Source organism: Zingiber officinale, chromosome 6A (assembly GCF_018446385.1).
Source record: "Zingiber officinale cultivar Zhangliang chromosome 6A, Zo_v1.1, whole genome shotgun sequence".
NCBI classification, from domain to species: domain Eukaryota; kingdom Viridiplantae; phylum Streptophyta; class Magnoliopsida; order Zingiberales; family Zingiberaceae; genus Zingiber; species Zingiber officinale.
This window is the reverse complement of record NC_055997.1, coordinates 113,194,235-113,219,425: the sequence shown is the minus strand read 5'-3', so window position 1 is coordinate 113,219,425 and position 25,191 is coordinate 113,194,235. Positions and strand designations below refer to the sequence as shown.

The 25,191-nt window shown below is 32.3% G+C and overlaps 2 protein-coding genes across 3 annotated transcripts; one reads left to right on the top strand and one right to left on the bottom strand.

The window, feature by feature from the left end:
- The first annotated feature begins 2,655 nt into the window (after positions 1-2,655).
- On the top strand, positions 2,656-3,775 carry LOC121995166 (putative disease resistance protein At1g50180). Its single transcript, XM_042548981.1, has 2 exons — positions 2,656-3,061; positions 3,456-3,775. The coding sequence occupies exons 1-2, from the start codon at positions 2,656-2,658 to the stop codon at positions 3,773-3,775; spliced, it is 726 nt and encodes a 241-aa protein (XP_042404915.1).
- Positions 3,776-8,929: 5,154 nt separating this feature from the next.
- LOC121997507 (60S ribosomal protein L10a-like) lies at positions 8,930-13,090 on the bottom strand. Of its 2 annotated transcripts, none has more exons than XM_042551952.1 (6): positions 12,951-13,090; positions 12,710-12,745; positions 11,127-11,346; positions 10,499-10,664; positions 9,611-9,816; positions 8,930-9,168 (listed from the first exon to the last, which is right to left on the bottom strand). In XM_042551952.1, exons 2-6 carry the CDS (start codon positions 12,712-12,714, stop codon positions 9,115-9,117), a joined length of 651 nt encoding a protein of 216 aa, XP_042407886.1. In that variant the 5' UTR covers positions 12,715-12,745; positions 12,951-13,090; the 3' UTR covers positions 8,930-9,114. The 2 variants fall into 2 exon arrangements, with proteins under 2 accessions (XP_042407886.1, XP_042407887.1); XM_042551953.1 differs by having other exon boundaries at positions 12,710-12,778; positions 12,951-12,998.
- Positions 13,091-25,191: the final 12,101 nt, after the last annotated feature.

Here is a 25,191-nt window from a genome sequence, read left to right as displayed (position 1 = left end):
ACTATCACGTCAGGGATATGCTCGGGCTGTTAAGGTATGACGTCATACATGCTTTTCTGACACGTCCTTTCAAGGTATGTTCTGAGGAGTGTGCACCCCTTGGGAAGCATACACGCGTCTCCTGGGAGCCCTATATAAGGACCTAGGGGCTTCGACGGAGGTATGTTCATTCTACTGTAGCTACGGTTACGCTGTTACTTTCATTTCTTTGCTTGCTTGCTTGCTGCTTCGTCGGAGATCTGACTTGAGCGTCGGATGGTCATTGCTGGGGAACCACTCCCTGGCTCGGCACTGACGTTTTTGTGCTTGCAGGCTAGTCTCGTCGAAGGTCCACACATGGTCAACAGGAGCGCCACATCTCCAGCGTCCGTCACCTCGACTCTCGGACAGGATCAGTGTCCTTCACAGAAACACAAAAAAACTCAGAAAACAAGACTATCCTAATTCTTTCTTACATATTTTTTGACGATTAAAAATTGTGTTATAATAGAAAAACTTGATCTTACATAAAAAAAAATAAAGATTAACGCAAAACTCAACATTTACTACTGATCCTGTCTGAGAAGCTAACCGTGAAGGATATCCGGAAGAAGGAAACCCACCGTACTAATGAAGAATAATGCCGATAGAACCTCGACCCGAGAAACCCAAAGAGGATCGGAAGAAAACCAAAGTTACCGAAGGAAATCTGATAAGTAGGAAGAAATCCCCGTCCAGATAGGAGAAAGTCGGACTTCCAAAGCTCCTGCGGCTCCCTGCGCACAAGAGACCAACCCACGCTATCGTCAGTGACCTAAGACCGGGGTGGGAATCCCTGGCTAGGCCCTCCGACGATCAAGTCAGTGATCTCCTTTGATGTGAAGGAAAGAAGAAAAGAAGATGAACAGTAGCCAGAAAATTAGGGTTGTGAACTTACCCCACCAATGGAGAGGATTCCCCCTTTTATACCACTTCATATAACCTCCGTAGTCATGAAGTGGACCCCGGTTTGTTAGAGTTCGTTATGACATCAGCTGCGTACTTCGGAAAGATGATTATTAAGGAATCTTTGTTGTACCCCAGATGTACCTTCTTTGTCGTTTAGCGCCTGCAAGACAAGCTGAAAGCATATTTCCCGCCAAAAAATATATTCTATTCATGAATTATTCTATTCGATATATTCATGTATGATTCTTCTTCACGTGACTTCTATTTGTATCTTTACTGTGTCAAAATAATATTTTATCCAACATGTTTCTGATGTATTCATTAACCTTTTTGGCCGATATTGGTCTATCTTCGTTCGGCAGGCATGTATCGGCCGTTATTGGTTTACCTTTGTTCTGAAGGTATGTCCCGACCAATATTGACTTACCTTCATACGGCAAGCATGTATCGACCGATATTGACCTACCTACGTCCGGTAGGAATGTGTCGGCCGATATTAGTTTATCTTTGCTCTGGAGTGTGCATCGGTCGTTATTAACTTACCTTCATACGGCAAGCATGTATCGACCGATATTGGCCTACCTTCGTTCTGCAGACATGTATCGACCGATATTGGCCTACCTTCGTTCGGCAGGCATGTATCGACCGTTATTGGTTTATCTTTGCTCTGGAGTGTGCATCGGTCGTTATTAACTTACCTTCATACGGCAAGCATGTATCGACCGATATTGGCTTACCTTCATACGGCAAGCATGTATCGACCGATATTGGCCAACCTTCGTTCGGCAGGCATGTATCGACCGTTATTGGTTTATCTTTGCTCTGGAGTGTGCATCGGTCGTTATTAACTTACCTTCATACGACAAGCATGTATCGACCGATATTGGCCTACCTTCGTTCGGCAGACATGTATCGACCGATATTGGCCTACCTTCGTTCGGCAGGCATGTATCGACCGTTATTGGTTTACCTTTGTTCTGAAGGTATGTCCCGACCAATATTGACTTACCTTCATACGGCAAGCATGTATCGACCGATATTGACTTACCTTCATACGGCAAGAATGTATCGGCCTATATTGGCCTTCCTCCTTTGACTCTTTCTTCCTTTTCTTTCCTCATCTGAATACCCTTAAAACCTAACCCATATCAACTACCATGAAAACGATGAAATAGAGTTTTAGCTCTAATACCAATTGATAGAACTTGTAAAACCAAGTCGTATAGATTCTAAGAATCGTATAAAAATTCGTATATAGGAAATATAAGAACACATGAGCATGAATCTAGTTTCAACAATTAATCATGACACAACAATATAAAGAATAACTAAAAACAAAGAAACCTGATTGAAATAAACCAGCGTAAAAAAAAAAACTCTAGGTCTAATGGGGAACTATGAGTTGTCTAGATGATGCGCTAAATTTTTAAGACTAACTTTATATATAATGGATATTTATTATTATAGATGATAATAGATATGAGATTTTAGATTATATATAGATTTCTATATAATCATAGAAATTCAATAAATTTAAGTCATATATATATATATATATATATATATATAAGATTTCTATATAATCATAGAAATTCAATAAATTTAAGTCAGATCGTTTTAATGAATTTAATTTGCACTTATATGTACCGTTTAAAATTAAACCCATAAATTAGAGATAATAACAACAGTCTGTACTCGTTTGTTCCATTGACTTGCAAAGAAACAGAGATGGAGTCTACGGCGGCGAAGTTGGTGATGGAGAACCTGGGCGAGCTTGTTTCCAGTGACGTCGCCGGCATCCTCAACGTGGACGCAGAGGTCAAGTCGCTGACGGAAACACTGGCACTGATTCAATCCTTTCTCAGGGATGCTGACCAGAAACCCAGATACGCGCAAAGCTACTCTTTGCAGGAGTGGATGAGGCAGATCCGGAACTTGGCGTTCGAGATGGAAGACCTGGTGGACGAATACGCTGTGCAGCTAGGCCGCGCGTCAGCCTCCGACGGCCGGATGAGCAGTCTCCAACGCCTCGGCGCCTTCCCCTCCCGGATCCTCACTCGCCGTCTGCTCACGAGCCGCCTGCAGGACATCCGCGCCAGATTTCAATATGTCTGCAAACAAGCGTCGCAACTTGGTATCCAACGCTCATCCTCCTTGCCCACCTCCTCCTCCTCCTCATCTTCCTCTGCTCTGCTGCTGACGCTAGGCTATTTGAACTAGAAGAAGACATTGTCGGTTTTGATGAAGATACGAAATACATCAAAAGGCAAGTGTTCGACATTAGTTTAACAGCTCGCGTTGTCCTTTCGGTTGTTGGTACCGGTGGTTTGGGTAAAACAACGCTGGCTAATAAGATATACAGGAGCAGAGATGTCAAAAACAACGCTGGAACATATTTCTCGTGAATTCAGACAAGGAGAAGACCAAATCCTAACAATATCTCAGTGTCACTGAAAATGTCAACGACCATATCTCATTGAACTGTTCTACCACTAAACTACGGTCACTTGTAATTTATCCGAATGAAGGTTTTCAGAGAACGCCGGCAGTTACCACCCCTGGAGCGAAGTTCCTCAGGGTCTACTTGGATTTGCAGAAACTACTCATTGAACACTTACCAAAGGAAATTGGGGACTTGATCCTGTTAAGGTATCTAAATTTGGAACGATCAAAATTGAAGGAGCTGCCTTCATCTATTGGGAACCTCATCTACTTGCAGACTTTCAATATACAAGGTACTAAGATTCAACATTTGCCGGATGGATTTTGGAAAATCCGAACACTGAGACATGTATTCCTCACTGAAGAGAATACGAGCATGCCTAAAGGCCTGCAAGGATTCACATAGAGGAAGAAAATTCCAGGATGTTTTCCAACCTGATCTCTCTCTTTATTAGTGAAACAAGGTTGGAAAAGGATGAAGATATTGCAATGCTCGCATCTCTCGCAGACCTTCAGATTCTTCGATTGCGTTCTGATGCATTTGTAGGAAGAGTTTTGGTGTTTCCAAAGGGAGGTTTTCCTCGTCTCCAAGAGATCGAACTGTATAGATTGAGCACCTTGGAGCAGTGGGAAGTGGGAGACGGAGCAATGCCTTTCCTTCGGGAACTAAGACTCTGGAACTGCATAAATATGAGAATGCTATTGCTACCAGAGGGACTTGTAAGATTGACTGAGCTCAATCAAATTGACATAAGATGATAAGAGGAATGAAAATGATAGCGAGAAGGGTTGACAAGGAATCTGGAGAAGATTATCACAAGATCAAGCATATTCCTTGCATTGAAATAAATTGAATGAAGGAAAGTCTTGCAAGACGCTGGAGGTACATGGTAGCGGACAGATCTACAGCACACAAGAGTTAGACAACAACTCACTCTGTGTGCTACCATTATATTGGCGTGCATTTTTATACTATGCGTTATGTTAAATTCTCAATTTGGAAGCAATTAATGCTGATTTTGAATAATGTAAGTCTGTTTAATGTTATATCTGTGATTCTTGGGCCGAGGTAAGCCAAGGTATCTATCACTTGCTCAGTGACATCGTGTGTCACGAGATAATTCATTTATTAATCAAACTCAATCATAGAAAGTGTGATCTTGGATTGACGTGGAAGATAAAATTAAAATGAGATGATGATTTAAGTTAAAAAAAAGGTGGTGGAAGATAAAGTTAAAATGAGATGGTGATTTTGTTGGAGTGTATACTGAAAGTCTAAGTTTTTGTAAATATTTATTATGAATAAAGAATCACATTTGGTCAAATTGTCTACATTTAGTTGTAGTTGTTCAATTAATTTATATTGTAGATAACATAGTATGTGGTGCTACATACAGAAGATGATGTTATCAGTACCTTATAAATTATAAACAGTAGCTCACGACCAAAATGGAAAGGAACAAACCATTGGAAGGTCGTAGTGTAATTAAGAATTAGTTTATCTTGACTATATAATTACACTAGTACACTTAGAGTGTATTGAGTAGGACCATTTGAGGTTGTTTCTTTTATACTGACTTTATAAAGGAACAAATACCTCAGTTATTATGGAAGTGTGTGCTCTTAATCCTAATATAATAACAAGCACATATATTTAATATTTATTTCTTTAACTTATCAATGGGTGAGATTTAGTTCGATAAATCAATAAGCTCGATAAGTTGGGAAATGATATTACTTATAGTGTGTGTTGTTGATTATAGAAAGAAATTGTGTCCTAGAGATACTAGGTTGATAATGTCCCCAAGAGGAGCTCATAAGGATTGTCATGTTAAACCCTGCAGGTGGACTTAGTCCGACATGACGATAAAGTTGAGTGGTACTACTCTTGGACTAAGATATTAATTAAATGAGTTGTCAGTAACTCACTTAATTAGTGGACATTCGATATCTTAAACACAGGGAGACTAATACACTCATAATAAGAAAGAGCCCAAAAATGTAATTTGGGATTGGTGCGGTAGTTCAATAATAGTTCTCTAGTGGAATGAATTATTATTGATAAAATTAAGTTGTGTGTTCGGGGCGAACACGGAATGCTTAATTTTATCGGGAGACCAAAACCAATTCCTCCTCCCGGTCCCTATCGTAGCCTCTTATTTATAGAGTACTATACCCACCTATACCCACCTTCTATACCCACCCAAAGGGGACCGGCAAGCTAGCTTGGGAATCAAGTTAGAGCCGGCCTAGCTATAGGGGCCGACCATAATTAAATTAAAAAGAATTTTAATTTTAATTTTTATTATGTGGAAGATAAAATTTATTACAGAGAATTAAAATTAAAATATCTCTCTTTAAAGAATCTACAAAAGATTAAAAGAAAGAGATTAGATCTCTTTCCTTATTTGTAGATTGGAAAGATATTTTATTTTTTCTCTTTGAAAATTATTCACATGATTGAAAATTAAAATTATAGAAATTTCTTTTTATCAACCATGAAGGGATTTTAAAGGAAAATTTTATTTTTTAAAAATTTCCAAAGACAAATAAGGAAGTTTTAATTGTTGATTAAAAATTGGCTTATTTGTTCTCCATGAGGTGGCCGACCACAATTCAATTAATTAGAAGATTTTATTTATTTTTTCTTAATTAATTGTTGTCAAGGAAATTAAGGAAATTTTATTATAATTAAATTTCCTAATTTACCAAGGCTAAGGAATATAAAAGAAGGGGTGGGAGTGTCTTCATGGGTAACAACCTCTATTATTTCTCTCCCTCTTTTCCTTGGTGTTGTGGCTGGCCATCATCCTCTCCCTCTCTTCCTCTTGTGGTGGCCGAATCCTTCATCTCCCTTGGAGCTCTTGTGGTGGCCGGATACTACTTGGAGAAGAAGAAGAAGAAGGAGAGAAAGCTTGCATCCCTTGGAGCTTGGTTGGTGATTTGTTCTTCATCCTTGGTAAAGCTTCCTTGTTGTGGCCGAACCTAGCTAGGAGGAGAAGAAGGTGGTTGGTGGTTTCTCATCTCGGAAGATCGTTGCCCACACAACGTCCGAGGTTAGAAGAGGAATACGGTAGAAGATCAAGAGGTCTTTCTAGTAATTTTTCCTTTCCGCATCATACTAGTTATTTATGGAAATAATATCAAATACAAGAGGCTTACGATTCTAGTATTTCGAATATGTTTTTCGATGTTTTGTTCTTTTGTTTTATTTTTCCTTGTGATTTGATTGTTCTTTTAGGTTAACCTAAAGTTATTTTAGGAAATTAAATATTAGCTTTCCATAAAAGGTTTTGTTTAGTCAGTGGTGGTTGCTCCCATATCCAAGAAGGCCGTGTGCCTCGCCACGTCAGTACTGGGAACCAATTATGGAAATTAATATTTAATGGAATTAATAACTTAAGGTGATTTGGGTCGAACGTGTTAAGTTCCGCAGGAGACCCAAGTCAAAACCTAAAAGAACGAATAGATTAAGTTTTTGATCAAACGTGTTAAGTTTCGCAGGCAATCCAAAATTTAATTTAAAAGAACACATGGTAGCTAGGAAAAGGTTCAGACCTTTGTACAAAATTTTTATACAGTGGAACCTCTAGATTTTCCGAGTAGCAACCAACAGATTTAAGTTTAAAAAAAGGTGATAGCGAAAGGGTCATCCTTGAACAGGGCCTAGCTTCTCGCTCAGTACTAAGGCTCTCCCAATCCAAGGATAACCTGTCCAATGGTCGGTCGGGTTTGAGGGACATAAAGGCACCCCAACCCTTTGTGTGTATCCAACCGCTTATTATTCGTCTGGGTTGAAAAGAAGACTGCCTGCTTGAAGGATGGCCGAGAACACATTCGATCAGGTCTTAATAACCCAACTTTTTTACTTAGAATGCAACTTCATATACAATCAATCAAACATGTGGGCTTTACTACTCATTCTCCCGCCCTCCTACATACAGTCAGCCAGGTAAAAAGGTGACTAGAATTATAGGACTCGATATCCTCAAACCATGGAGCATGCCAAGTAGCTCTTAGAAAAAAAACTTGACTGGATCCAATTTTGCTTTTATTGTAAGTTGATCATAAATCACAACAATATGAATATAATTAGCTACTGAAAGCTACAAGGATTAGCATAATTGGACTTAATGTCTTACAAAGGATTGGCTACAAGGATTAGCTACTGAAAGCAAGAAAGATTGACTACAATTAGTCAGTTACACAAGTTGGAATTGATTAAAATATATTTTCGATCAATCATGTTACAAGAAAAATTAAATAAATTGATGATGTTGTCTATTGAGAAGAAAATAGTTGAACATCTTGATTAAATAAGCTTAATTGATATTTTTGTAACTAAAATAACAAGACGTGTTGTGCTCAAATGATTATTGGTAATATTTATCTTTTTATTTGATTATATTTTTATAATATTAAATATTATTTAATTTCATATTTTATTTTACATATTTCAAACTCACTAAAAACAGAACAGCAATATGCATTTAAATAATTATAGGTAACATTTAATTTTTTTTATTATATTTAAAATATTCATGTTATTCAACATTTTATGTTACGGTATATTTTATAGTAAGATGTTATAACAGGCTCTTTTTAATAAAGAGCGACTCAGGCAATTAAAATCTCAGGTATTAAAGCTTCCATTGTCATCATGTTTCGAGGGGGTACTTTGGGATGAACAAACCCGATGGTGCAACACGTAGAGATTTAGTTGGCTTCCTTTGACAACTTGTATGTAAATGCATGGCTGAGCTTATCGAATAAAAAAAGTACAATCGGTTGGAATATCTATCTTCCACCTAGAGATGACTGGTCCGGCTCCAAAAAGTTCTATCAAGTAGTACAGTATTTGCAGAGGTTCAGTTACGGCTAATGTTCTTAGTCTTCATTGAGGAATTTCAGAGCATGATAAACTTACATTTCTACAAGATTGATAAAAAAAATAGATGTATACAAGGATAATAAATTAAGATATCGTAATAATAAAAGGCAAAGCAATCTGAAGGAAGCAAAATAAAATTGTTTCATTTATTAACAAACAAATGATTTAAAGAATGAAATAGATATTTTAATCTTAACTAAAGAGGCATTTGGACAACCAAATGGACGGATTTGATATACAAACTCATCCAACGGATGAATTAATTTTTTTAGAACTTCAAATTTAGGATATAGTATATAAGTTTAAAAAAATTAATAAAAAAAACTAAGTGATACAGCATATCATATCACATCAAATGGAAACCCTATAGTATATTTATTAAATATTAATAAAAACAGTTAATCAGATTGACCCAGAAGAAAAAACCCTCCTTCCTCCAGATCAATTAATCGAACGAAATCTAAATAATTAAATAAATAAACAATGAACAACATAAGACAGGACACTTGTCATAAGAATCTTAAGGCCTACTCAACACTACAAGCCTTGAAAATAAGATGTGAATCCTTTAGGCGATCACCAGCAACTGAGATTATTTAACCATATTGACTGAAAATAAACCACTGCTGATAATAGGTATTAACAAGGTGAACAACCAAAGAAATTGTGTTAAATGAAACAGCAAATTTATCACGCTTGAATAGCAAATCATTCAAAATCCATGGAATGTTAAGACAGCAACAACATAAAGTTCTAAACTTAGTTCAAGGGGGAAAAGATAATAAATCTTTCATAGCTTCTGCTCATTCATAATGATTGATAAACGAAAAACTTTAAGCCGAGCAAGCTATGAGTTAGAAAATGCGAGATGGTTTCCCCATTGTGCTCTTCAGATACAAGCATCTCACCTGTGAACACAGCAAAGAAAAAGAAAAGGCTAAAATTAGAATACCATGTTAACAAAGTACACAAGCAACGATTGCTTTGGGTCAAGTCATATTGAAGACAAGGAAGAAGTGTTCGAACAAATGCAAACAGAAAAACAAAGCTTTCTCTGAGTGCAAAGATATCACTCATTGTGATTTCATGCTATTGACTGTCAAGGTCAAGTTTTCGAGGAAGGTTAATATATAATACTTTTGAAGACGTGCACCTAAGCAAATTTGAGTGTTAGAATAGATAGAGCAAGTGTATCTTCTCAATTCCCGAGAATCAGATACATTCCATAGGCATCGAACAGAGAATGATTTTGGTGACAAAAAAAAATAACTGCTAAAAGAAGGTCTCTAGATTCTAAAGACGTTCTAAGAGGTGTTTAAAACGCAAAATTCATGGGGAGAGAGAACTCACATTTTGCCAGTTCTTCTTCAGCAACGACACAAGTAAATTCACGCTCATTTGCACATTCTGAAAAATATGCTTCTCCTCCATGGCAACGTTGCCCACGGCAACACCCATACAAAGGACCTTCTTCAGTTGAAATTTTACCATTGCCTTGGTCTCATTGACTTTAGATTCCAAAGTTTCTTGGTGACTAACCAATGTGGGAAATTTCCCTGTAAATTAAGAGTAATTTAGAAGAGATAATAACACAAAAAAGACACCATAAGAGCAAATGCAGTAACAACAAATATGCATCCCACTGTTGCGAACTAACATGCAAAAACACGTGTAGAATAAAATTGTAATTCAAACCTTTTAAATTTGAAGTAATAAAAAGTCAAAAGAATCAGAAACAATATGAATAAAAGGGAATGAGGAAACGAGTATGGAATAGAATCTAAGAACTCTGTTCTAATCTGTGTTAGAGTAATAAAAACAACATATCTGATGGTTAATTCATCAACTTCTTGCCACAAATGACTATCATGGAATGCAGTTTCTTATAATATCCAACCAAATGTATGCATTTGAACTGAAAATAATTTCAGTGGGTAAATGATATGTAAATGTCAGCCAAAAATATTTTGGTTCAGGCTAGTTAAACCTATTACAAAAAAAACATAAACTTAGAAGTTCTACTATTGTTTTAACACATCATTAACTCATAATCTTTGCACAGATTCATATTTTTTAAATAGAAGCGAACAACATATGTCATCATTTGATGTGTAGTTGATTATTTTCTTGTAGAAGTATAGATGAGATGAACACAATAACCAACCATAGTGAACTGAAACCTTCCTGTCACAGACTAACAAATCTTAGAATCCATAAAGTTCAAAGAAATATACTTGCCTGCCTTGTTAAGGCCAGGACCAAGAAGACGAGGAATCTGCTTAATGATAGCCTCAGATGCGAGGAAAGCATGGTACTTCTTAGCAAGTTTCTTGACAAGCTTCTTATTTTTGTTCATCTTTTTCAAACTTTCAACATCCATGCAATCAAGTCCTATCTTCTCAGCCTGGAAGCGACAAAAGTATTAGATAGTAGCACTACATGCTGCAGCAAAATGGAGATGCAACAGAATGTGGTCAGAAGTCAATCCATAATAAATTTGAATGTACACACGCAAACAAAAAAATACTTTGAATACATACAAATAACTAATAATCTTTTGAAATAGATTCAGATAAATATATCAATCACATTATAAGTACATTTATTAAATTACATTTCGAACAAGCACATGCATAAAATTATGCTGAAAAAGATGGAAAACAAATTCCAGTGCAAGCCATAAACAAAAATAAGCCAAAAAAAAAAACTCAAGCATTGCATCCAATATGAATTATAATTTGATTGAAATGACTTATAAAGAAGATTTTAGGTTTCTAAGAATGGTGTTCAGGCAACTAACAATCCGAGTAAAATAAACAAATAGCGTCGAAGAGATAAACATAACATAATCTTCCAATACAAGTACCTCCTCAATATGTTGTGCGTCACCCAACATGCAAACTTTCATTTTAGGGCGTGGAATGTGTGGGAGCTTAACAGACCCACTGAATCGCTTATCTTTTTGAGGATCATAATTTTTCAGACCAATTTGCAACTCAATTGTTTCTGTGAAATTGCGCTTCTTCTCTCGAGAATCACCAACAATCTGAGAGATTGCTTCCCTGAGTACATCACTCTGCAACTTGCTGTGTAGTGACATCATTTTTGGAAAAGTTAATAAAACATGAAAAAATTAAAAATTTAAATGATGATGAAAATTTAAACAGTTAAATCTTTAAATAGCCATATATGTATATGAACAACAGAAGAAGGAAACCAGAAATATCATGTGCAACAAGCTAGTGAAGCTTTTAAATGTAATTAAAAAGTGGACAAGCATTAATAAACTATATAGTAAAAACAAGAATTGGAATTGTATGAGCAGGGTGGCAGTTCCGGCACTATCATGTTAAATGAGTTGTAATTTGATCATGTTATATAATAAATCAAATATGTAAAACAATACAGAACCAGTCACAACTTTTGGGGAATAATTTTATAGATGTGAAAGTAGTTATACTTTCTGAAATGTTAAATCAAAATATAAAGTTGCTAAAATTGTCTATTTAAAATAATAATAATTTAACTGATGAAGGTATCACCATTTCATTTATTTACATATTCTTAACATCTCATATTATTTCCAAAATTTGTTATTATAATTTATATTTTTAGCAGGATGATGTTCATGCTAAGTTAATGACCATACAATAGAAGCAAAAGCAAATAAATTAGAGTACATGGTAAATTGAAGTGCAAGAGGTTAATTTTAAGTTAATTATTTAGTGTGGTTAAAAGGCATAATATTTGGTTTAGAGAAAATGATACCAAAAAAAGTTCGACTTTCATTAAAACAAACATGTACATTTTAAGTTTGAAAACTCTTAATGAAGGTTTTAAAAATATATATGTGCAAGAAATATGAAATTGCAACCATTGCATAGTCCATATACTGAGGGGACAGTGATTAAAATAAAATAACATCAATTACAATTATATAAATTTCTGGTGAAGAGATTATTCAAGATTTTTTAAAATGAAAGAGAGTTCAAATTTACCACAACTAATGCATATAATACCTAACTTTTCAATACTTGCCAATACCTATACACAAGCATTTCCCCTTATTATTATGTTCTTGATTTCTATATTTCTCTGCATATAGATAAGCCAATAAAGAAATTAAAAGAATAATTGAATACTTATGCATATGCTTATAAATCAACATGCATTCTGGTGAAGCACGGTATGAGGCTTTTTGTAAGAGAATGCTCTTCAGCGATCAGTACACTATTTTTCTAAATTAGAACGAATGCCATAACATCAAAGGAACAATCCTCCTATGGAGTGGAAAGATAGAGAAAGAATGTTAAAAGTGCTATCTTTGGAAGGAATCTGATAGTAGTTTTGGCACCCCAAGATATAGACATAGAGACACACATGCACACATGTTGCAACAATTCAGAATTCAACATCCAAAAGAGAGCTATAAAACGAAGCTTGAAATACCTCATTTTTCACGTGTACGTCTTCCCCCTTTCAAACCTTCAAAGCATAATACAATGAAGAAATAAGCACCTCCATCAAACAAACAAAAAAAAACACATTTTTAAGCAAAAACTTGCAACAAAAAACAGGAACAGAAACAGAATATTGATCCACTACAAAAAGCCAATCACCGATGAGTGCGTTCAAGACCCGATCTAGGAAACGAGTATCACCGAAAGCATGAATCGCTTGGAATACGTACCTTGAGGCGGATGGCAGTACGAGATCGCCGCCGGCCTCCCGAAGCACGCGCGAGCGATAAAAAGGCTGCGGGATTATAAAGACTCGAGTCCCTTGTAAGCCCTAGAATTTCCCAAGTTGGCTACTGGTTACCATTGGATTTTAATCAATCAACGATCAAGATTCTTTTCAATAAATATCAATCAACCGTACTGAAACTGGGCCGGGCCTTGAGTTGAGCCGCTTGACTGGAGACTTTTTATACTATCATTTTAGGCACTCGGACTAGGGTAGGAAAGGAGATGTCTATGCTTGAGCTCCGTTCGACTGTTTTAATTATGGGCTTGAACTTGTGCTCAAAGTTTTTTATTTTTTATTATTTTTAATCAATAAATTAATATATTATATATTATAAATTATGTATTATAAAAATATATATTATTACTATCGTGTTCAGTTTGATAAGCCATCGAGTCAATAATAATTAGACTTGAGCTCAGTCAACTTTAAGCTCGAATCGAGTTTGAATCGAGCCGCTCATGAGTAGCTCATGAGCAGTTTGATTTATTTGCACCCCTAACTCAAACTCCTAATTAAAATCATGATACAACTTAAAGATCTATATTGGATTACTAGAGTCCCCATTGGGTGTCAATTGGCTAAATAGTGATAACTTAATTATAATAGGATAAGTGATCAATTATTAACAAAGACATACCTTCGACCAAAAAAACTCTTCTCACTCTCTAGTCACTTGGCGATCAACGATAAGCTGACCTTTCTTCGTATAACTTAAGGATGAGCTGTGAGAAGCATCTTAGATAAACATAATCACCTTTTATTGCAATATTAGATAATTTGATAATATTATTATTTGCTCCTGCGGATTGACATAATTAATTAATAAATATATGGATGATTACTCTAATAAATCTTTGGGTCAATTATTCGTCAATTCTTAACGTGTGCAAAATGTTCTATTACATGTCTGATCCCTCCATGTAGAGGGCTTAATCTAAATTGACATAAATCAAATTTAATTAATAATTCAGAAAATAAAATTATTAATTATAAAATTTTCATTAATTCAAAAAATTAAATTAATTTTAAAAATTCAAATTTAATTAATCCACTAAATTTAAATTTAAATAAATTAGTTCATAAAATTTTCAAAATTCAGAAACAATTGATAACTTAATTAATTTAAAAATTACAATAAATTATAAATTTAAAATATAAAAATGATCAAATAAATCTAAATAAAATTTATAAATGCATTAATAAAATATTTGATAATATAGATAATATCAATATAGAAATTTCTATCTTAATTATTAAAAATTTAAATCTAATATTATAGATAAAGTTAATCTAATTTATTTAACTAATAATATAAACTTTAAAAAGACAAAGAAAATATGAATTTAAGGATAAATTCAAAGTGGGATAAAATCAAAACAAAATCTTATAAATTTGAAATTAAAAATTAATACAAATTAAAACATTAAAAATAAACTTTTTAAAAAAGATAATTCAAATAATTTAATAAATTAAAAATTAATAAAAACTTAAATATAATATTTTATATAAAGATAATTCAAACAAATTATTAAATTAAAAATTAATAAAAACTTACATATTAAATATAACCTTTTAAACAAGATAATTTAACCAACTTAATTAATTCAAAAGTAAAAAAATAAATTAAAATTAAATTAAAATTAATTAAATATTAATTAAGCATTAACTACAATTTAATTATGATTAACTAAACTTAACAAAATAAAAATTATATGATTTAGGGGAAGATTTCAAATTAGTTAATACCTCTAAAATATAGTTTACTCGTTTGGATAATTAGGACCAGATTATAAAGATAATTTGATTCTTATCCAATCATAGTATCAGGGTGGGATGACATAATAATAAGTTATGAAAACTTGATCTAACGAGTAATTGGAGTACGATCTACCCCTCTTGGTCTTGGAACTAATTGGAGCTACCTCGCCACATCCTAAACTAGTTAGACCAATTTTTTTAGTAAGTTGATTAAATAAATAATTTTATTAAAATGCTTTATCTTAAAAAGTGGTCGTTGCTCGGACACCTAAGAAGGTCTTTGTGTCTCGTCACTGTCTAGAAGATAATTTTTAAATTTTATAATTAAGTAACTGATGATTAAACTTGAATATAACACAAATTCAAATCATTTTCAAAACTCAACATAATTATCTTACAAAACTGTAGGAATACATTGAACAATTAGATGGGATGAGATACTTAAAGTAAATTAAAATTAATTAAAATTTCAAATTTTAAATTCAATTAAATTAAAAACTTTTAGATAATAAAACTCCTTTAAAAAAAATATTTTAAAATATTTTACAAATTACTTATAAAAACTTTTTAAAATTATTATTTTTTAAATCTTTTAAATTTTTTTGAAAAATCTTTTAAAAAAATAGTTTTTAAAAAATATTTTAAAATTTCTTTTAAAAAACATTTTTAAAATCTTTAAAAAAATTATTTTAAAAATCCATTTTTAAAAATTATTTTAAATTCATTTTAAAAATATTTTACAAATTCTTGTAAAAATCAATTTTAAAAATATTTTAAATTTTTTTTTTTAAAAAATCTTTTAAAAACTATTTTAGAAAATTCTTTTAAAATCATTTTAAAAATCCTTTGATAAACTATTTTAAAAAACCTTTTTAAAATGATCAAAAAAAGTTTTAAAACCTATTTTAAAAATTATTTTTAAAAAACTATTTTAAAACCTTTTTAAAAAATATTTTAAAAAACCTTTAAAAATGAGTTTTAAAAGCCTTTTAAAATATGGTAAAAAACTTTTTAAAACTATTTTGAAAAACCTTTTTAAAATCTTTCAAAAACTATTTAAAAAAAAACATTTAAAAGTATTTCAAACAACTTTTGAAAAATCCTTTAATTTTTTTTAAATAAAAAATCATTGAAACAAATAAAAAATAATTAACATAAAAACAAATAATCAGTAAACAATTAAAACTTAATTGAATTAAACCTGAAACATTAATTTAAATTAAAACCTTAATGTAACCTAATAAAAAATTCAACATAATTAAAATATTAAACTTAATTAAAATTTTAATTTAATAAAAAATATAACATTAACTCAATTTAATTAAAATTTAACATCGATTTAACTTTAATAATTTAACCTTAATTAAGAATTTTGGTTAGTAGTAATTGAAAATTTAATTTAACTTTAATTAATTAGTACCTTAATTTAATTAAATTTAATTTAACCTAATTAAAATTTAATCCAATTTAATTTAAATTAACTCAATCAAATTATTTTATCAATTAATGTAACTTATAATATAATCAAAGTTTAACTGTAAATTTAATCAAAACCTCAACTTTAACATTAATTAAAATCTTAACTCTACTTTAATTAAATTTAAATTTAATTAAAAATTAACTTCAATCCAACCTTAATTCAAATTTGACTTTAATTAAAATTTGATAAAATTCGACCCTAATTAAAATGTTAATCAACCTTGATTAAAAAAAACTTGGTTTAATTAACTTTTCTTAATAGAATAAATCTAATTAAACCTTAACTTTATTCAACTTTATTCTTCAACTTAATTAATTTTAATTTAACTTTACTTAATAACTTAAGCTTTATCAAATTTAATTTAACTTTAATTAATAATTTAACTTTAATTAAGTTAAACCTAATTAAAACATAGACTAATTAAACTTAATCAACTTAACCCGATATTAATTTTTTCAGGAATAACACTAAGTCACTTAGATACTTAGGTAGAACTCCCTGTAGATAACAAGGATAACCAAAAATATCAGATTAAGGGATAATGTCAACTTAAAGGACATAATACATGGAAAAAATATTTACTTGGAAAATGTTTTGAAAATTGTTTTTTAAATTGCTGTGAAAACGTCTTTGAAAATTCTTTAAAAAATGTTTAAAATTACTTTGAATGACATTTATATTAAACTTTAAATGTCAATTATCTTCGAAATCTTTATAAACCCCTTTCTAAAGTAGACCTGAAATCTATATTATATTCTTTTGCTTATTTGCTTGATTATTATTTACATATCTATTTTCGATGAATATCAAAGAAGGAGAATAAAAGTTTAATATAAGAGAAATCATAATCCAAAAAATTATTAAAAAATAAAATAATAATTGAAATTATTTTGTCATACATACTAGTGTTGTTTTTATTCTTGAATATTTTTCAAACATTAACTCAGTTTGTCATTACATCACAAAGGAGATTGTTGGTGCAATTGACACAAATGGTCTAACTTAGGTTTTGATGAATAACAAATTTATTAAAGTTAGAAGTTGTGTTGTCTAACTCTGTTACCAAGTGTGTAGAACTAAAAGATTTGCACTACAAGAAAATAGATCTATATTGACAAAAAATATCGTCATTAAATGTTCAAAACCCATAATCAAATAATTATAATGAGGGGAATTTGCCCGTCATGGACCTTCATTACTGTCCTCCTAGGTAAAGGTAATTAACGACAGTAAAAGCGTCCCGTCATTATTGTTATAACATTTTTAGTGATGAGATTATACCGTCATTAAAATTAATTTTAATGACAAAAAAAGGCGTCATTATACTACCATTCACTTTTCATTAAATAATATTTTAATGACATTATATCTTCTCATTATATCATCATTTACTCCTCACTAAAAATCGATCTAATAATAAAATTACCCCTCATTAAATCGTTAATTATCCTCATTAAAAAATATTTTTAATCGTGATGAAATTTAAAATAATTTTTACATCAATTTGTCATAGATGAAATTACTAATAAATAGAATAGTTGTTAACAAAATATTTTATATAAGCATGAGTTCCAAAATATACAAAATTGTAATTTGTTCCAAGATATGAGTTCCTTGGGGCACAAAAATATTCGAGGACCATTAATGGTGATGACTTGATAGTTGCTTCAAATTATCATGCACTATATAATTTCATAATTGATCCATGCTTGAATTCTTCTTTAGAGCACGACATCCGATTAAGGTAGCCTATTAACTTACATCAGGGCATCATCTGTAAAATATAAATAGAAAAAATCAATTAAAATAAAAATATAGTCAAACAATTAAATGTCCAAGTCCAAAAATACAAGTATTAGATAACAATTACAACACTAGTCATCTAAAAATGATGTCATCTGTTAATCAACACTAGTCATCCAAAAATATATCACAAGTATTAAACTCACATTCACCATACATTGTAGGTTCATATGAAGTTGGTTGATTTTCAATCTCGATTTTGGCTAATCTACTTTCAATTCCATCAACGCGTCTCTTAAGATTATTATTTTCTTCTTCCTTCTCATGGAGCTTAGCCTCAAGATCTTTTATATAAGCAGCTTGTAAACAATTAAAATGTTTTCTTTTCATTCCACCTCCGAAATCAAAGACATGGTGGTTCAAAACACTTTTCAACAATCTCAATATGCGAGAGTAACACAATAGACTGAATAGTCTTCACAATCTCATCTTATAAAGGTTCATCAGTCAAATGTCATTTAAATAAATGATAAATAACAAATTTAGGTTAAAAGGTTAAATAGTGATAGTTATAGATTTTTCTTGCGCTTTTGGCTCAACAAACTTTCCATTTTTATGTCGAGTCTCATAGAAAATTTTTGCAATGTCAGGTGAGTTATTATCCTTGCCTCCTTGAAAGATATATAAAAGGAAAGTAAATTATATATGTTAATTAATCATAACATCAAAAATAATAAACATAAGAATTAATATAAATGTTTATGACTATGTCATATATCAGTAGTCTGTGCGACTTGCTTCCAGTTCGATGAGGCATTACTCCGTTTACCCGATTATTTGAATTCTGGTTACTGTTTTCAACATAAATCACAAACTAATATTGCAATCAACACTTATGTTAGTACAATTTAATTGCAAAATGAAAATATTTCTTATAACACTTTGAAGCAACATTATTATACCCGAAACTCATCAGTTAATAACTTACTAATGACAAGTCATTCCCATTTTTAACATTAAACCCTTTTGGCACATTTTTTAAAACTTCAACTTTAGTTTTACAAGGTCTCACATAATTTACATTTAAGGATGACCTCCATGTTGTCCACAAAGCACTTATATGCTCTAAAGTACGCTCACGATATAATTCTATCCTACGATTAAGAAAACATTCCTGCAACATATTCATAATACACCATATTTCATTCAAGAGAAAAACCTCAAACTTCATTACTATAATGTTTACTAATCTATGGGCATGCAGTAATGTAGTAATGTACAATTACCAATCAATGAATGAAAAAAAAGAATTAAAAAAAGGAATGCACGTTTACTGATCAATGATTGATGTAATTCACATTTATAAATCTATGGGCATGCAGTAATGTAATTCACGTTTACTAATACAGTAATGAAATTCACCTACCTTTACCGCATTCCACATGTGTTGCTTGTCTAATTCAGTCAACTCCTTCCATGTTTTCACTTGTATAGGGCAGATATGCTTGTCGCGCACGATTTTCCCCAAGTGTCTCAACCAATAGCTATGATTTTTTCCAACTGCATGATTGTTGCAGAATTTGATCTCTATCTTTTCTCCACTTTTTAGAGCTGCAATTTTCTTATTCTTATTTTTTCCTCTAACTTTTCTCACCTTTTTAGGTGCTGAATCTATTCAATGAATTAAAGTAATAAATAATTGTATCAAGAGTTCAATTTGAAATCCATAGAAAACTCATAATTTACTATATTTCAAATATACTTACCATCAACATATTTGTGTGTAATAGCAAACCTCGATTCACCACTTTCACCATCTTCAGTCACAGGTGTAAATTTAGCAACAAGATAATGATCAACAACCTCAATTGGTATTTGAAAATCATAATTAAAGAAATCATATAATTACAATAATATATGATGGTTCATGGAATATTTAAATTATTATATAGCCAACAACTTGCCTTGTTGATCATACATTTACTGATAGCTTGAAAGCCAGTCTCGATATCAAAGTTCTTCGAAACAGTTATAAACCATTGAACTGTACTAGCTTGTTCAGTTCCGTTTATCATATCACCTCGTATTATGATTTTCTCATTTGTCTTAAAATCACCTAATATCGTGATATCTCTCACTTTTGGAACTCTTGGGATAGAATCTGTACAAATTTAAAGAAAATAAACCACTGATAAAGAGAAACAAAAAAAACTCAAAATAAATAACTCTTTATTAGCGCTACCAAAGGTTGGATTGTCTTGAGGCATTTTGAAGATCAATGGTTGGCAGTTTCATCCACATCTACATAAATCTCCATGTTCTCCACGTCTTCATGTGCTTTTAGCATAGCCAATAAATCTTTATCATTTCTCAATGGCTTACCATCCCCATTCGTGACTTTGAAACCAACAGAATAGATGTCAATGAACTTTACATATGTTCAAGATATCCAAGAAAGAACTATCTTTTGTAAAATCTCTTTCTTTCCATTCATCTTCCTCAAAATACACAATAAGAATATGAGCTGAAATTCCACCTTTTGAAAGGGAAAAAAACTTTTTACAAGCGTATCAATATATTTTTACTTAAAGTTAGAGGATGTGACCTAAAAAATTGCAAGAGTCATAAATTACAATGTCTACATAAAGTTTAGAGGTTTACCAATTCTTCCTTGATTGCCGATGTATTATGCTTTTTGCTCTTCAACTTGTAGACTTCAAATTCCACCTATACTTTTGCAGACAGATGCATTTCCCCCTATACTCTTGTAGGCTAATACATTTCCTGGATAATTCAAGAATGATATAATTATATCAACCATTAAAACTCTAGAAATTTTTTTTGAAGATATCAGGTTAGCAAAATTGAAAGTACCAGTAGAATCTCCAGCATGCCTCGTTTTATGTCTATATCCACGCTCCTTGGCCAACTTACTAGGTGCTAAAAATTTTACAAGCTTTTGAATGTTGCCTACACTACTTTTTGCAAGCATTGGTTTTATCTGTTAAGAGAAGCAATGTAACATATTAGTACAAATAGTAAAACCATGAAATGAGCCTGAATGAATAATCAACTTACACATAAAAAAATGGACATATTTATCAAATGAGAATATTATTAAAAAAAATGATAGGTTGACACTACTGTTTTTGTTTGTTTTGTTAAATCTCGTGGTTATTTTGATGTGATCAACCAAACTAGATTAGGTCCTGTTTGGTTTTGATCTCTGTGTCTAAGTGTGCAGGAGTTTGAGCGCAGGAAGTCGAGCGGAAGACACAGTTAGCGAGAAGGACGGCACGGGAACGGAGTCGACGGGCTCGGTGCGTCTGAAGGACGAAAGAGCTGCGAAAGAGTACTTCGGTGGATGAGAAGAACATGCACGACGTTCGAGGGATGAGAAGCCAGGACAGAAGCCTGCTCAAGGAGAAGGCCGAAAATTAGGTTCGGACGAGCCCTATTTCAATTGACCGCAATCACCCAAGCTATCGGGACTTCGGAAGCTAAAGTGAAGACAAAGAAGTGCTGGAAAAGCAACTGGAGGCGCCCTCAAAGCCTTTGAGGGCGCCTTCGACTGGGTTAATCTGACCGTTTGTGCGTGGATAAAGTTTTATCCGCTTATCCACTTGGAGATGCCCTCAACCCCTTTGGAGGCGCCCTCAAGACTCGAGATAGAATTTCCAGGAGCTATATAAAAGCCCCTGGAGCTAGGAAATTATTCATTCAATTCTGTATACAATTCTTAGCAACTCTTGAGCTTTCTTAGTGTGTAAAAAAGTTTCTCCACCTACAGTGAAGGAGACGTTTCTAGTGGAGTTGTTCAACCGCCTTGGATTAACAACCACCTAGGTTGTAACCAAGTTAAATTTCTTTTGTCTCTTCTTTTTTGTTATTTTATTTTATTATTGTTGCTATTTTAGAGTTGAAAGTACGAGGAGGGTAGTTTTCTTATTGCAGGTAATTCACCCTTCCCCTCTTGCCGGCCCCGCTGCACCAACATGTTTAATTGTGAAGACATGCAACACAACAAAACCACAAAACAATATATCAAATGGACATAAGTCCACCTACAGAATTGTGTTCACACCTAAAATCCTACTTCACATGGACACATGTCATCCATTGTAATGCTTCCTTCACAATCCATACACTCACAATTACAAACACATCAACTTGTCTATCACATTCAAATGCTTCACACGGACAAATCACATGACCAACACTTACTACATAGTACAAATCCATGGGTAACATGAACAGATTAGTACAAATATTAAGACCAAGGAATGTGTCACTCACACATAAAAAATGGACATATTTATCAGATGAAAATATTATAAAAAAAACAAATATAATAGGTGGACACTACCTTTTTTGTTTGTTTGATTGTGAAGACATTCAACCCACCAACAAAACCATAAAACAATACATCAAATGGACATAAGTCCCCCTACATAATTGTGTTCACACCTAAAGCCCTACTTCACATGGACACATGTCATCCATTGTAATGTTTCTTTCACAATCTATGCACTCACAATTACAAACACATCAACTTGCCTATCACATTCAAATGCTTCACATGGACAAATCACACGATCAACACCTGCCACATACAAATCCATGAATAACATGAACAGATTAGTAAAATAGTAAAAACATGAAATGAGCCACTCACACATAAAAAAATAGACATATTTATCAAATGATAATATCATTAAAAAAACAAATATGATAGGTTGACACTATTTTTTTGTTTGTTTGATTGTGAAGACATGCAACCCACCAACAAAACCACAAAAAATACATCAAACAGACAAAAATACACCTACAGAACAATCTTCATCATACAAACTTCATACACGGACATACATATCAAACGGATATATGAGATGCAATCTTCATCATACGGATTTTATTCACGGACATTATTGCCTTCATCCTTTGTTGGTTGTGGCATCTCATATACATCTCGAGGTTGTGTCTTAACAACAACATGCCAACCTTTATCAATGTTATCAATGACATAAAACACTTGTGAAGCTTGATTGGCCAAAATAAAGGGTTCATTTGTTTTTAAAATACGATGACAATTAATGCTAGTGAATCCATATTCATCTATTTTGGCTCCTTTCTCATTATCATGCACATCAAACCATCTACATCAAAATAAAATCACTCGTTTCCCATCAAGATACTGAAGTTCAAGAATCTTTGTCAACACTCTATAATAGTCAATATAATTCTTCTCACTACCTATATCACTGATTACACACACCCCAGAATTTTGTGTTCTACATCCATTGTCACAAACTTCAATTCAAAACCTATATCAATTGACAACATAACCACTGAAACATGTAACATACATTAAAGGACCACGACACAAAGATAACAGCTCATCGTATTTAGTGTGTTGCTCTTGCTTTTTCATTTTTTCAACCTACAAATAAATTACAATGTAAATAACATGAACAAATTATCTTGTTCGACACTAAATAATTTATAACAATAGAATCACTTACTTTTTTTTTAAAAGAACCAACCAATAAAATTGCTATTTCAGTCGTCATCTGATAGTTGTGTATCATTTTTTTGATTTTTAGAATACTCTCTACATTACAACATTAATGATATATATATATATATATATATATATATATATATATATATATATATATATCTTATTCCAATTATCACCTCTTTTTTTATGTGATATTTGCACATTTCTTTTAACATCTTTAATCAAGATGATTCCTTCAAGATCATTCACTTCAGCAAGCACATCACCACCTGAAAGTGAGAGTGGCGGTTGTCTTACCTCTTTAGTTCCATATATCAAACAAACTTTTATTTTTTTCTCCATTTGTGGATGCTATGAAGATAACGTCGATGACCCATATAACATATAACAAGTGTCTTTATTACAACAAGGGCATGCCATCTTACCTTTGGTACTTTAGCCAGACAGATTACCATATGCAGAAAATCATTGATTGTCTACAATAAAGATGCATGCAATTTAAAATTTTAGCGAGTTGAAACATCAAATGTTTTGACGCCTAGTTCCCACAACTCCTTCAACTCTTCTATCAAAGGTTTAAGATAGGCATCGATAGCATCTCCTAGACCCTCGGGACCTGGTATGAGACTTGAAAGAATAAAATTAGATTCTTTCATGCACATCCATGGAGGTACATGTATGGAATGAGTATTACTGGCCAAATGTTGTATGAATTTTTTAAATGGGTAAATGGTTGGAAACCATCACTAGGAAGACTAAGTCGTACATTATTTTGAGGTTCAATGGAAAAATCTTTATGCAGATCATCAAATGACTTCCATGCCAAAGAATCAACTGGATGTCTAATCACTCTATCATCCACTCTTTTTTCATGATGCTATCTCATAAAAGAAGCCATTTTTTAGACATGAATAACCTTTGAAGCCTTGGCTTTAAAGGAAAGTAACGCATGGTCTTCACTGCTAATTTCTTATCATTGTCTCAAACTTTGGTTTCTCAAGTAAGACTATTGTCTTTCCATCTAGTAGCACTACATATTTTGCACATGTTAGACTCCTCTTCTTCCTTCCTTTAACATCAAAATAGGATTATGGTAAATTAGAACTGATTGGGAGTATTTGTTTTAATAATTATAGCAACATATCAAATGATTTATTACTTCATCGACCAATACTCTTAATGTGTAATAGCTTGACAGGCATAGATAATTTTGAGGTGTCACAACCTGGATAAGTTGATTGCTCGGAGTCCTTTAACAATATATCTGTAAAATGTCTTTGCTTCGTCATTCGGTTCCTCTCCATTCTTATTCTTTGATGAACCAATTTCCGATCCACTTCTATCAAAACCATCCATGTTAGGATATAAATCCCTTAAGATTTCATCACAATCACTTCCTTCCGATTCTTCGTCATCAGATGAAGACTTACCAAACCTTTCATCGTAGTGATACCAAGTTGTATAATTTGGTATTATTCCATTCACATTTAGATGCATTTCAACTACTTCAGGAGATCCATAATCAGTGTTATTACACTTGACACTGAATATTATTTTCTTCACTTATCTTCTTAAAAGCATAATTCAAAAATTGTTCAACTCCAACATTATATTTTTCATTGAACCGATCATTGAAAAACTCATCTATTCCTTACTAGGTGTTATTTTCCTTTTACAAAT